General features: G+C 47.9%; 1 protein-coding gene across 1 annotated transcript; it reads left to right on the forward strand.

The window, feature by feature from the left end:
- Positions 1-284: 284 nt before the first annotated feature.
- On the forward strand, positions 285-6112 carry LOC148454005 (acyl-coenzyme A thioesterase 1-like). The gene is made up of 3 exons (XM_088461388.1): positions 285-1129; positions 4055-4257; positions 5503-6112. Exons 1-3 carry the CDS (start codon positions 607-609, stop codon positions 6103-6105), a joined length of 1329 nt encoding a protein of 442 aa, XP_088317514.1. The 5' UTR covers positions 285-606; the 3' UTR covers positions 6106-6112.
- The last annotated feature ends 6498 nt before the right edge of the window (positions 6113-12610 follow it).

A 12610-nucleotide genomic window follows, 5' to 3' on the forward strand; every position in this document is an offset into this window, starting at 1 on the left:
GCCAATGCTGGAGGAGGGGGCTGGCTTTTTTGGTAGAGCGCAGAGCGGAGGTCCTGAACATGTGATCCAAAGGACTTTGAGATCCCATTTTACATTTCTATGGTCTCCTTTAATTTTCTCTTTTTTTTGTATGTAAAGTTTTATGTACAAGAACACTTTCATTCCACTTCTGCAAGTAACTCTTACTATGCGTCAGAGCCGTAGCTAGAATTTTTGGTGCCTTGTGCCAGAGAGAGCATTGCCCCCCCCCCGCCCCCGCCATTTTTTTTATATAGGGACATAAGGTAATGCACCTGTAAAAGGGCCAGGGAAGCTATAGGGGAGGCCAGGAGATACTGGGGATAGAAGAGGAAGCTACAAGTGAGAATGATAATATATAGGAAAATTGACAGGCCCAAACAGCGCCCCCTGCCCTGCGGTGCCCTGTGCCATGGCCCTGCTATGCATTTATAGAGCAGTCACTGGCAGCGTAATGACCTTCTGTGTCCTTAATTCACATCCCACTAGTGCTAACAGTGACAGGTCCGCGTACTGTGATTATTACATAGCACTGGCTGAGTGTGCTCCGAGTCCTGGAGAAGCAGCAGCAGCCGCCTGATCAGCACCATGCTGCAGCTACACTCTCTGCTCTCCGGGAACACGTACTCCTGTGTATGGCGGTGCAGCCGCCCCATGTCCGCCATCTCCTTGCAGCTCTCCCCGGACCGCTGCCTCTTCGATGCCCCCCTGAGGCTCCGGGCGTCTGGTCTGATCCCAGGGCAGGACGTCACCCTCCAGACCGCTCTGACCGATGAAGGAGGGGAGATCTTCTCTTCCCTCGCCCGCTACAGAGCTGGGAGCAGCGGGGAGCTGGATCTTACCCGCAGCCCCGCTCTGGAGGGCGGGAGCTTCACCGGCATAGAGCCCGAGGGGCCCCTGTGGTCTCTGGAGCCCCGGACTCCCCTTAGGAGGCTAATAAAGAAGAACGTGCAGACGCCTTTCCAGCTGCGCTTCTCCCTGCACCAGGCCCACGGGGCGCCCGGGCCTCTCCTAGCGACAGCCGCCCAGGAGAGGAGCTTCATGGGGGAAGGGGTTACCCGGGTCCCTGTGCGGGAGGGCAGAGTGCGGGGCAGCCTGTTCCTCCCACCCGGTGAGTATGAGATGGGCCTGTCACTGTCTATCACATATTTACAAGTTGTAGTCACACAACTGACAGCTTGGGAGTATTTCCATGTTGATATTATAGTCTGCAGCTATAAATGTTACTTACTATAAATACATGGCATTATATGTAACCGCAGCCTGTAGGATTGAAGTAATTCATATATCATAAATACGTCAAGACCTAAGATGCTACACTCATATTAATAAAGGGGGATTATAGTAATAATCATTTTATTTATATAGTGCTCTTTCTCCAGTAGGACTCGTTGGGGTAGATGTATGATAGCGGCACGTAACATGCTGCTATACCGCTGCCTGCTTCGCCTCTTTACCGAGGCGAAGCAGGAAGCACTATCGATGAGATGTAAGAACATCTCATCGGCCGGAGAGGGGGAGCGTTAACTCCCCCCTCCGGCACTGCCCGCTAGAGACAGCAGCGCATCAGCCTAGTGCTGATGCACTGTGTCTCTGTCCCGGCCGGCTTCACTGAGCATGCGCGGGATCTCGCAAGTATCGCTAAGACACCCGGCTTACCTTCGTTCGGAATGCCGGGTGCCGGGATTTTGTAGTGGAGCTAATGATATGCGTCAGGATTTTGACTCCTATCTTTAGTCCCATGTCGGGATGTCCGTGTCGGAATATCATCTGGCGGCATAACGCCCACCGGTATCCTGACTGCATCCCCCCAAAAAGTTGTTGTTCCTGCTTCTCCAAATGTATGAGTAGGCAGGCCATGCATTCTGCTTCTCTCAATAACGCCGCCGCCATAGCTAAAGCGTTATCGGCAGTTACTAAGTGATGAAAAGATGAGCTTTAATCGCTTGCACCAATAACACATCGCCCATCCTCAGATGGTGCTATGGTGACTTAACAGCCCCGCCAATGGACCGGCCTCGCGCATGCACCGCTGGCTCTAAATGAGATCTTACGGTTTTTGATCTCATGCAGCTTAGCTGCCGGGGGTCATTCTGTATCGCGTCAGCACTAGGCTGATGTGATACAACTGGACAGAGATGGCTGGAGAAGCAAGATACCGTAACCACTCACTGGCGACTAATATATTTCAGCGCTAAGACATCCTGCATTGCTACATTAAGCAGTGATGCAGGATGGCTGTTCTCACTGAGAAAAGGGGCATGGTAGTACATTCACCCCAAATATCACCCCTATGTCACTATAAATTCATCTTTTTATCTTACAGCACAGCCCTTTCTCTTGTCTAATATCCCCTCAGTCTTCTAATCCCTGCTCCCTCTTTGCCACCCTCAACTTGCCTTTCTGCCCACCCGCACCTCCTCCCCCTTCCGCCCTCACAGCCCATGATTTTGCCACCTACATCAGATAAAATCAACACTATTCAACAAAGTATTTCCTCTTGCCAAATCCCGCACACGGCAGCCACTTCCTCCAGTCCATTCTTGGGAGCATATTTACTAAAGTGAGAGTTTTTAGAAGTAGAGATGTTGCCCATAGGAACCAATCAGATTCTAGCTACTATCTTCTAGAAGGTGCTTGTTAACTGTTAAGTAGAATCTGGTTGGTTGCTATGGGCAACATCTCCACTTCTAAAAACTCTCACTTTAGTATATATACCCCCTAGTGTATTCTCTCCAGTACCCAAATATGAAGTCTCTGCACTCATCTCAACATTTCACACTGCAATACATCCTGTCCCCTTGACCCTATTACCTACAAACGTCTTCACTCTTGCACTGCATGCTCACCTTTCAACTTGTCTCTCTCTACTGGCACATTTCGAACCAATCCTAGTGCTCGAGTCTCTCCTGGCCAATGGTAATAGGTGATGAAATGAACTTGTGGCACACTGTCTTAAGCTGGGTACACGGCATTGCGACCAGCGACTTCCCCTCCGACATATTGGGCGGTACACACTAGACGATCCGGTGCCTGACTGCCAGATATGTAGGCCCCTGCCGCATCCTGCGGCATGGGGTCGTCGGCCGCATTGTCAAGTTGAGCTGCATGTACAGCCGGCCTGAAGATGCGGCTGACGACCCCATGGGAGCATGCATCACACGACACAGTGCGTGCAAACTAGACGATTTTGAGGATTTGTCACTCCGATCCGTCAGAATCGGAGTCAGCAAATCGCTCAAAAAATTGTCTAGAGTGTACCCAGGTTACACAGAATGGGCCTCATGCGATGGAAACCTACCTGCACATGCCATGTGATTGTTTCAAGATAGAAAAGTACACATCTGTTCTGTTCTCCCACAGACGCTTGGCAAAAGTGAATGACACACAGAATCTCTCATTTTTCCATTCCCTTCCCTTACTGACAGTGACAGTAACTACTAATGTAGTCCATTCGGGAGACATGCATCTAATGTTATAGATTACTATGATGAGAGAATGATTTAGATTAATAAAGCTGATGTGTATATGATGTATGGAATATAGGGGACAGTGTGATGTGATTACTTGGAGCAATGGGCACTAAATCATACAAGATCATAGATGTTGTATACCACACATAAGATATGCCATTCTTGTTTTAATACGTAGGTCACTTGTTATTTGTTACTGGATTTAAATCCTTGTTCCCCCATACCAGTGTATAATTCATAGAACAGGTATAAACATGGGATGTTTATTGTCATGATATCAGACAGCCTTCCTCAATGACAACATTTCCAAAGGCTCATCAGAACTAGTTTGTGAGACAGGTGCGTTTTGTATTATACAGTGTAACACCCCTGGGCAATGTGTTGTATTATACAGTGTAACACCCCTGGGCAATGTGTTGTATTATACAGTGTAATACTCCTGGGCAATGTGTTGTATTATACAATGTAATACTCCTGGGCAATGTGTTGTATTGTACAGTGTAACACCCCTGGGCAATGCGTCGGTGGTTTCATTTGTAACAAGTGTGATTTATACCCTTCAGGGACTGGACCATTTCCTGGAGTTATTGAAATCCAAGGGACTGGCGGGGGCCTCCTTGAATACAAATCTAGCTTGCTGGCTAGTAAAGGATTTGCCACCCTGGCATTGGCTTACTATAACTATGAAGATCTCCCAAAAGAAATGAAAGATTTTCACTTGGAGTACTTTGAAGAAGCAGTGAACTACATGTTGCAGCATCCCCAGGTGAGCCACGTGGCAGGTCCTGTACATATTCCTATCCACTAGGCGACCTGAAAGACTGAACGTCTAGCGTTCAGACCTTCAGGTCGCCGAGGTGCGGTGCCCGCACTGAACGTCATTCAGTGAGGAGCCCAACCTCCTAGCTGAGCATGCCGAACCTGACAAGCGTCATCAGGTTGACGGGCATGTTCAGTAGATAGTCGGGGTCGGCAAGGACCCAGCGTGCACGCGCATCGTTGGTCCCTGCCAGCTATCCATTAACTGACTTTGTGAACAATGCGACCAAAACCTCCTTGGTTTGGTCTGATTGTTCACAAAGTTGGGTAATGGATAGGCCCCTTAACACTGTTATATGTCTCCATTATGCATTCTTCATAGGACTGTCATCCTAGTAGTATGCACTATAGAAATGCTCATAGCAAGTACTCGTCACTTACTATGAAGAGGAAGATCAGGTGCTCGGATACTTAGCAGCTACCCAGGAGCACATACTGTTCTAACACAACACAGAATTCCAGCATATTCAACATGCGGCCTCAGCTGCTGTGGAACTATACATTACAGGATGCAATAATTGCAAAACTGTGCAGAGCATGCTGGGATGTGTGCAGTAGTTTCCATAGCAGCTAGGGCACCTCTGCTCTAAAGGCATTTGTTGGTCTTCTACCTGGGAGTAACATCCATGGGGAAGACCGTTACTGACATCCATTAGCATAAATAGCCTGGTATAGCAACTCAGAAGAGCCTGTCAAATTAATTCCCAAGTATTCCAAACTTAACTGCATTTACTAGAAATCAAAGTTATGTTTTAGAAGCTTTACCATGTGCTCTGGCTGGGTCATGTTTGAGATTTTGTACTAATCACCAATCCATTTGTATTTCTGGGCCTGATTCAGCAAGAATCGCAATTGTAAAGCTGCACGCAGGCTATAGATATGATGTATGCACACAGGCAGCTTTGCAGTGTGATCCTTGCAATAATGCAAATGCAGCAGGAGGTGTATGAGCACCTGCTGCATTTGCAATCCCAGCACTGCAACGGAGATCGCAGGCTGGGATCACCATCGTGACCATCGGTGGTCGATGGTCATGATGGTGGATGGCCAGCCAACTGCGCAAGCTACAGCTTACTCAGGCTGGCCGGCTTGCGAGCCCAGCAGACTGCGTACGTCCCGATAATCTGCGGAATTAGCCCCTCTGATATAAGTAAACCAGTTGGAGTCTCAGATTGTTTTCTCTCTATTTTAGGTGAAGGGTCCAGGAATAGGTCTTCTTGGCCATTCTAAAGGTGGAGACTTGGTGCTCTCTATGACCTCTTTCCTTAAAGGCATAACCGCCACAGCTGTCGTAAATGGCTCTGTTGCCAATATAGGCACAGCCCTTCACTATAAGGACATTACACTTCATCCCGTTGGCGTGGATGTGAAAAAGATAAAATACCCAAAGCCAGGGGTGGCCGATATCAGAGATATATTACACAATCCATTGGAGGAAGCTAACCGTAAAAGCCTCATTCCCGTTGGGAGAGCAGATTGCAAGTTCCTATTTGTTGTGGGAGAAGATGACAGGAACTGGAGGAGTGACTTCCATGCTGAGACTGCTTGCAGGCTTTTGGAAGAACACGGGAAAGAAAAGCCAGAGCTTGTGTATTATGCCAAGGCTGGTCATTACATTGAGCCACCGTATTTCCCACTGTGTACAGCCTCAATGCACAGGCTTGTTGGTATGCCAGTGGTGTGGGGAGGAGAACCAAAATTCCATGCTAGGGCACAAGTGGATTCCTGGCAGAAGATACAGGATTTCTTTCACAAGCACTTAAACCATCAAAGTATCCCAGCTAATAAACTGTAGTACTGCCGTATGTAGATATCTATTTATTCCCTGTGTTGTGGGGAGGCAAATCTTTATAAAGTATGCAGGAAATTCCTGTACACCTAATATTCATTTTTAAATTACTATAATTAGATGTTTATGTTCTACGATCCATCATCTTATTTTTAGCTCTTTAAGGTACTTGCAGCAGATTTACAATGACTTCTGATTGTATATTAATATAAATATATGTACATTTGTCATTTGATCCAAGTTGCAGTGATTATTTATTTTAGTCATCCTGGATTCGGAGACATTCCGTCTATGTTATGTAACAGCCATGAAGGCTTGGGGCCTGATTCTGCATGGATTGCAATTGCAACCGCGTACGCAGATCGATCGACGGTGCGTACTGCGTATACACCGGAATGCACGAGCGCAGGTTAGGACAGCGATCACGCACACACACAGCCATCGCAGAGTGAGTGACGGGACGTCAGCGTTTGGGTGTGGTGACGGGGGGTGGTCGGGGAAACGCAGGCGTGCTTGTCCATTTGAACGCTGTTGCATGGGTGTGCATAAATTAGCCACTGCGACGGCATATGCAGCTTGTGTACTCTCTGCGTGCGGCGAGACTTGCAGTTTCTGAGACAGGTCAGAGCTGCTGTAATTGTGCATAAGGGTCCGATGTTACTTGGATACCGATGTGTACGCAGGACTGCGAGGTATTACGGATGTGAGAAAGCGGTAGTGGGCGTCTCTATGCTGGCAGAGCGGTTGCAGACATTAGCATATTTTCGCAGCAGAACTGCATGCTATTACGCAGCCGCGATCGCACACAATAGCGATCCTTGGTGCGTAGATCTGGTGCAAAGTAAGCAGCTAGCTTGCTGATTACAATATATATTAGTTCCTGATATTGGAACAGGATCAAATCTGCCAACGTTTGTGGTCCGTATTAGCCCTACTTAATTGTGTCACAGGTTTCTTATGTATCTGCTGTGATCCTATACGCTGCGGCTCTGCGAAAATATACACATTTTCCAGCCTCTGGGATTTGTATTGAGACTCCCACTAGCAGCGTCTCAATGACGCAGCCATCGGACCCACAGCGGTCAATCATCAGACTTCTGAGTAAATCCTATGGCCGTGCAGAATGGCCGACGGAACTAGGAGGCTGGAGCCTTAGCTGCTTACGGATCGCAGAACAGTCGCAACGCGCCTGTGTTTGAGTCCCCGCCCTCCCCCACTGTTAACACCTACAATCGGCCTCTGACTGTATAATCCTTTTGTGTATAAATCCTATCTGCTACCGCCATCTAAACTGCGCAGTGCGACATTGACCTATGTGCAGTAGAAAAACGTCAGCCATTTGCAAAGGCATAACGTCTGTCTCTGAATCAGCCCTTAATCCCAGAAAGCGATCAAACGTTTGAAATCTATAACCTGATCATCCATCCTCTGTTACCAGAACATATAGCTTTAGGAACCAGGGGCTGATTGTTTTTCTTTATTGACTAAGTAAAAGCCATATTGTAGGAGCTTAAAAATAACTACAGACTGAACCACATAAAGATTGGACTCTTTGTTTTATCGCTCTATGATGTTTAATGTTGTTTTCTACATTAATACTTCTGACTTGATGATTCGTATGACCAGCATTGGTTCTTTAGGTATAGAGGTATAGAGTCCTCTCCTGTGTGATGATGGTTGCTCAGATGCCCTCCGGATCCAATAGTATAGGTAACCAGTACAAACAAACGGCGGCACTCCCAGACTTTTCAGGTGCAATAACTTTGTATTGAAAGAAATCACATTTGTGACACCAATGTTTCGGGACACCCACGTCCCTTTGTCAAGGTATATGACAAAGGGACTTGCGTGTCCCGAAACAAGCGGAAAGAGAGACACACACACACCATATACTGAGTCGGTTGTACAGGGTCACACACCGCAGGCTGATGAATTGGCTTATAATAGTGTTGTCACACACATCTTGTGCACAACTACACTGACAACAGAGACATGATATTCATACAATGTTTGCCAAATGGTTACTATTATGCTAATAGCCACATAGACAATTTTATTTATTTAAGTTAAAAAAAATTTAAATATAAATGAGCTCCTAAAACACAGGAAAAACAGAAGTAAATGAGTGATCAATAATATGCTTCAAAACAAGTGTTTTGTTGTAATAATATAACATACCCTGACTCTTCAGGTCCTGTATAAAAATGGTTGTCAGGCCCTAGTTGGCAATATTGTGGCTAGAGGAGGTAATCAGGGAGGTGAGAGGTGTGCGTCTTTGACATGTGTGTCAGGGATTACAGCTATAAACCGTGTGCAGCTTACTGATGTCTCACAAGATTTGTCAGATATGGCCGTTGAATGGACATCAATTAGAGCAGTGATTCCCAACCTCGGTCCTCAAGGCACACTAACAGTCCTGGTTTTAGTGATATCCATGTTTCAGCACAGGTGGTTAAATCAAAATAACTGAGGTACTAATTGAGTCACCTGTGCTCAAGTATGGTTATACTTAAAACATGGACTGTTAGTGTGCCTTGAGGACCGTGGTTGGGAACTCCTGAACTAGAGGAACCTGGAAGCAGAGCAAGGCTAGACGGCACAGGTAAGTAATTCATAATCAGGTGACAAATATCAATATAAAGAAATGATTTGCCCGATTCCGACTGATCGGAACAGCAAATCGTTGAAATTGTACAGTGTGTACCCACTATGCCGGGCGGTGCACGCTCCCGTGGGGTCGTAAACCGCATCGTCATGTCTGCCCTACATACAGCTCAACCTAATGTTGCAGCTTACAACTCCATGCAGCCAGGTGCGGCAGGAGCTAAAGTGTCGGGCACCTGATCGTCTAATGGGAACTGACCGACCGCAGGGCTGGCGCTATGTTTCTCAGCACCCAGCGCCATCATGTGCTGCACATCAGATGAGAAGATGTGCTGTACAGTATTGTGTAAGAGTAGCAGTGTGTACACACAACCACACAATATGTTGGACAATTATTCCTTTGAAGCCGTCATGTGAAATGATTAATTGCTTATGGTCCTGGGGCACTGTAATCATGTGATTAGAATGATTATTGTGTGAGCTTGAAATCGTGTGTTCTGGGATCATATCAGTGTTAGTGAAATTGGAAGGACTGTCGCATTGTTTGTAAAATCGCTCAGGTGTGTACCCAGCCTTGGGCTAAAAACACATGGTCAGCATTATGAGTGTCGACATGGTAAATGTCATCATTATGAACATGTTGATGTGTTCAATGTCGACATTGTGATTGTTGACAAAATATACCTCACCGCATTTAAGAACTGACCCAAATCTCATTTGTTTTCCAGATAAGGTGATAAATTTGGGTATTCTGCTTCTTTAAGGGGCCATTAAAATATATCCATAAAAATAAACTATCTATTATGCACAATAGGTACGGTGCCATCTCTTTTATATAACTCGAAATGTTGTCCTCCTGAGCAGGGGAAGCCAGAGCGTATGCATACACTGGGTCTCATTCAGACCCGCTCGCGAGCGCAGGACGTTCGCAAGCGGGTCGATGGTACCCGACTGTGCACGACGGAGGCTGCTCCGTCGTGCGCTAGCGCGAGACCCGGTGAGCGACGGGGTAGCCGTCTCGCACCAAAGGGGGCGTGCTGTCGATGGTGAGTGACAGCACGCCCCCTTTGGTGGGCGTGCCGGGGCGTGGCTGCCCAGACGGAGGCGTTCCCATGGGAACGCCTACCGTCTGGGTCCGGCCCCACTTACATCACTAGTGATGTCAGTGGGAGTGATTTTGGCTCTGATAGAGATAAAATCACTCAAGGGCTTGCGGCAGCGAGACCCTACCGCAGGGTCTCGTCGCAAGCCCAATGGTCGCGATGGTCTTGACCATCGGTTTGCACCCACCATCAGTCACATCGTGAATCACATGGTTTCTCTGCACTGATGGTGGGTGCAAACCGATGGTTTTCAATGCTTGAACTGCAGTGCAGAGCTACTAGGCTGTCAACCAGTAGCCCTGTGCCATGGCTGGCTCTAATCCAGTAGCTCAAAGTAATTAACGTCAGAGCTGCCATCAGAAATTGTGGGGCCCAGTACTGACAAAATAGGCATCCCCCGGGGTATGGGGCAGAGGTGGGCAGTTGATCTAGGGGGGCAAAGGGCAGGGTAGGCCGATTGGACTGGGGGAGGGGAGGAAGGGCAGCTAAGGCTGGCTGGCTGGACTAGGGAGGCTGGACTGGAGGTGGCAGGGCAGGGAAGACAGGCTGGATTGGGAGGGGGGGCGGCTTGAAGGCTGGCTGGACCGGGGGTGGCAGGGCAGAGAAGACAGACTGGCTGTCTGGATTGGGGAGGGGGGGGGGCGCAGGGAAGGCTGGCTGGACTGGGGGTGGCAGGACCGTGAAGGCAGGCTGGCTGGCTGGACTTGGGGAGGGACAGTGCAGGGAAGGCTGGCTGGACTAGAGGGGGGGCTGGGGCACAAGGCAGAGTCTACATATCTGGTTTCTTCTGCCGGCAGCATTTCCGAAGAGAGGGAGGCCCAGGTGGCATAGGTGCGGAATGCCCCAGGCGGCAACCAGGGAGATGAAAGAGCATCAGCAGCAATTGAAATATGGCGCCGACTGTGAGCCAACCACAGATCGCGGAACGGCAGCCAATCAGGAGCGGCCGCTCCTGATTGGCTGCTGTTCTGCAAGCTGTGAATGGCTCGTGACCGGCTCCATAATTCAAATGCCGCTGATGCTCTTTATTCTCCCTGGTTGCTGCCTGGTGCATTCCGCACTGCTGTCAACCTGCCACCTGGGCCCGGTACTGAAGTCCCGCCAGTCCCCCCCGAAGGTGGCCCTGATTACAGCACTACTATACTAAGTGACAGGCTGAATACAGCAGTCAGTGTGTGCGTGGTGTACTGAGATGGGTGGGGCGGGGCCATGGGCTGCTGGCCTACCTCACTGATTTCACATGTCAGACACTAGCTGAACTCAGCTGTCAGTCAGCTCTCTCACCTCGCCCACTCTCTCTAGTCTATCAGGGGTATTCAATTTGGACCGATGATGTCATTTTCACCGATTTCAATTATCCCCGTATTAAATTTCAAAGACTTTTCTTTGAAAAAAACGGGGATAACTGTTCACCATGTTTTAGATGACGAAAAAAAGTGCAGAATTGGGGTTTAGGGTTGCAGGCTTAAAAAAAATAGCCTGCACCCCTGGGAATGACATTTAAAATAGACTGTGTCAAAAAAAGTAAAAAAAAAAAATAGGGACACCCCAAAAAAATTATTTAAAAATTTGGGATGAAAAGGACAAAAAGTGTTTAAAAATAGGGAAATAGGTTCAGGGCTATTCTGCAGATATGCGGCAGGTGTATTCTAGAATAGATTATTAGCGGCAGGTGCATTTTTGCAGAATTTTTAAAAAAGTACCCATTTTCATGTACCCCAAATTTAATGGGACCACTTAAAAAAACGAAAAAAATAACCTAAGTGCTCTTCTGCATCACTTCTTCAATATTGGGAAAAAAACACCTGCCATAGCTATTTAAAACCCCAACTTACTTTTGCAGGCTAAAATGGGGGTACCCATAGTGATCCCCCATATCTGGACAGCTTTAGGGGGGTCCTACAATTTATTCCAGATAAATCCCGTTTTTTTGCGCCAATCCTGTTTCGCTGGCTCCCGTTTTCGTAACATTTTAATTGAATACGAGGATAAAGCGGGAGCGCACCCGATACATTATCCCCAGAAAGCTCCGAGGTGGAGCGAAAAGTCCAGTACGGACTTTTCGCTACAAATTGAATACGGCTGTATATGTTTCTGTGGGAGTGTGGGCATCTTCGGAGGAGGAGTCGCTGAGTCAGACTTTCCCTCGAGCAGTCCTGTGTGTCAGCTCTGCTAGTTGTCTGTCATCATGTCACGTCAATGGGAGGCTGCATTATAGTAACAAAAAAAAAAAGCTCAGTATATTGTATTAAAGGCTCAAGGATAATGTGTGTGCATGCAATTGTAACAAGCAGCACTGCCACTGCAGCAGCTACAGCCACTTAGCCCAGCCCCCAGCCAGTACCGTACTAGTGCTAGCCGGCAGTATTAGGTCTAGAACGAGGTGCTGTAAAGGACCTGTGACATCACAACCACGTGACCTGTGGCAAAAGGGGGATGGGCAAGGTTCAGAACAGGGGCCAAGAAGTGCCCCCTCTCGGGCTCGCTTCGCTCTCGCTATGCTTTGAGCTTGTTTATATTCCCCCTCTATGCCCACGTGGATAGTAACAGTGGTAGCGGTCGGCCCTGCTTCAGTGGTTACGTGGTTGTGACTTCAGAGGTCCTTTCTCCAACTTGGATCTAGCAACAACCGAGCCGCCAACAGCTTAGCAGTCAGAGCATGCCATTGATGATTCATTTCAAACCACCTATGGTATGTTACCAGATATTGCCATACCTCTGATGATAGCCTTGCTTTTCCTCAACGATGGCAACCATCGATGGAGGCTGTACCGATGGCCATCCCTACCGGTGACTATACAGAA

The sequence above is a fragment of the Taudactylus pleione genome, unplaced genomic scaffold (genome assembly GCF_031769625.1).
Source record: "Taudactylus pleione unplaced genomic scaffold, aTauple2 ptg001041l, whole genome shotgun sequence".
In the NCBI taxonomy this organism is placed as follows: domain Eukaryota; kingdom Metazoa; phylum Chordata; class Amphibia; order Anura; family Myobatrachidae; genus Taudactylus; species Taudactylus pleione.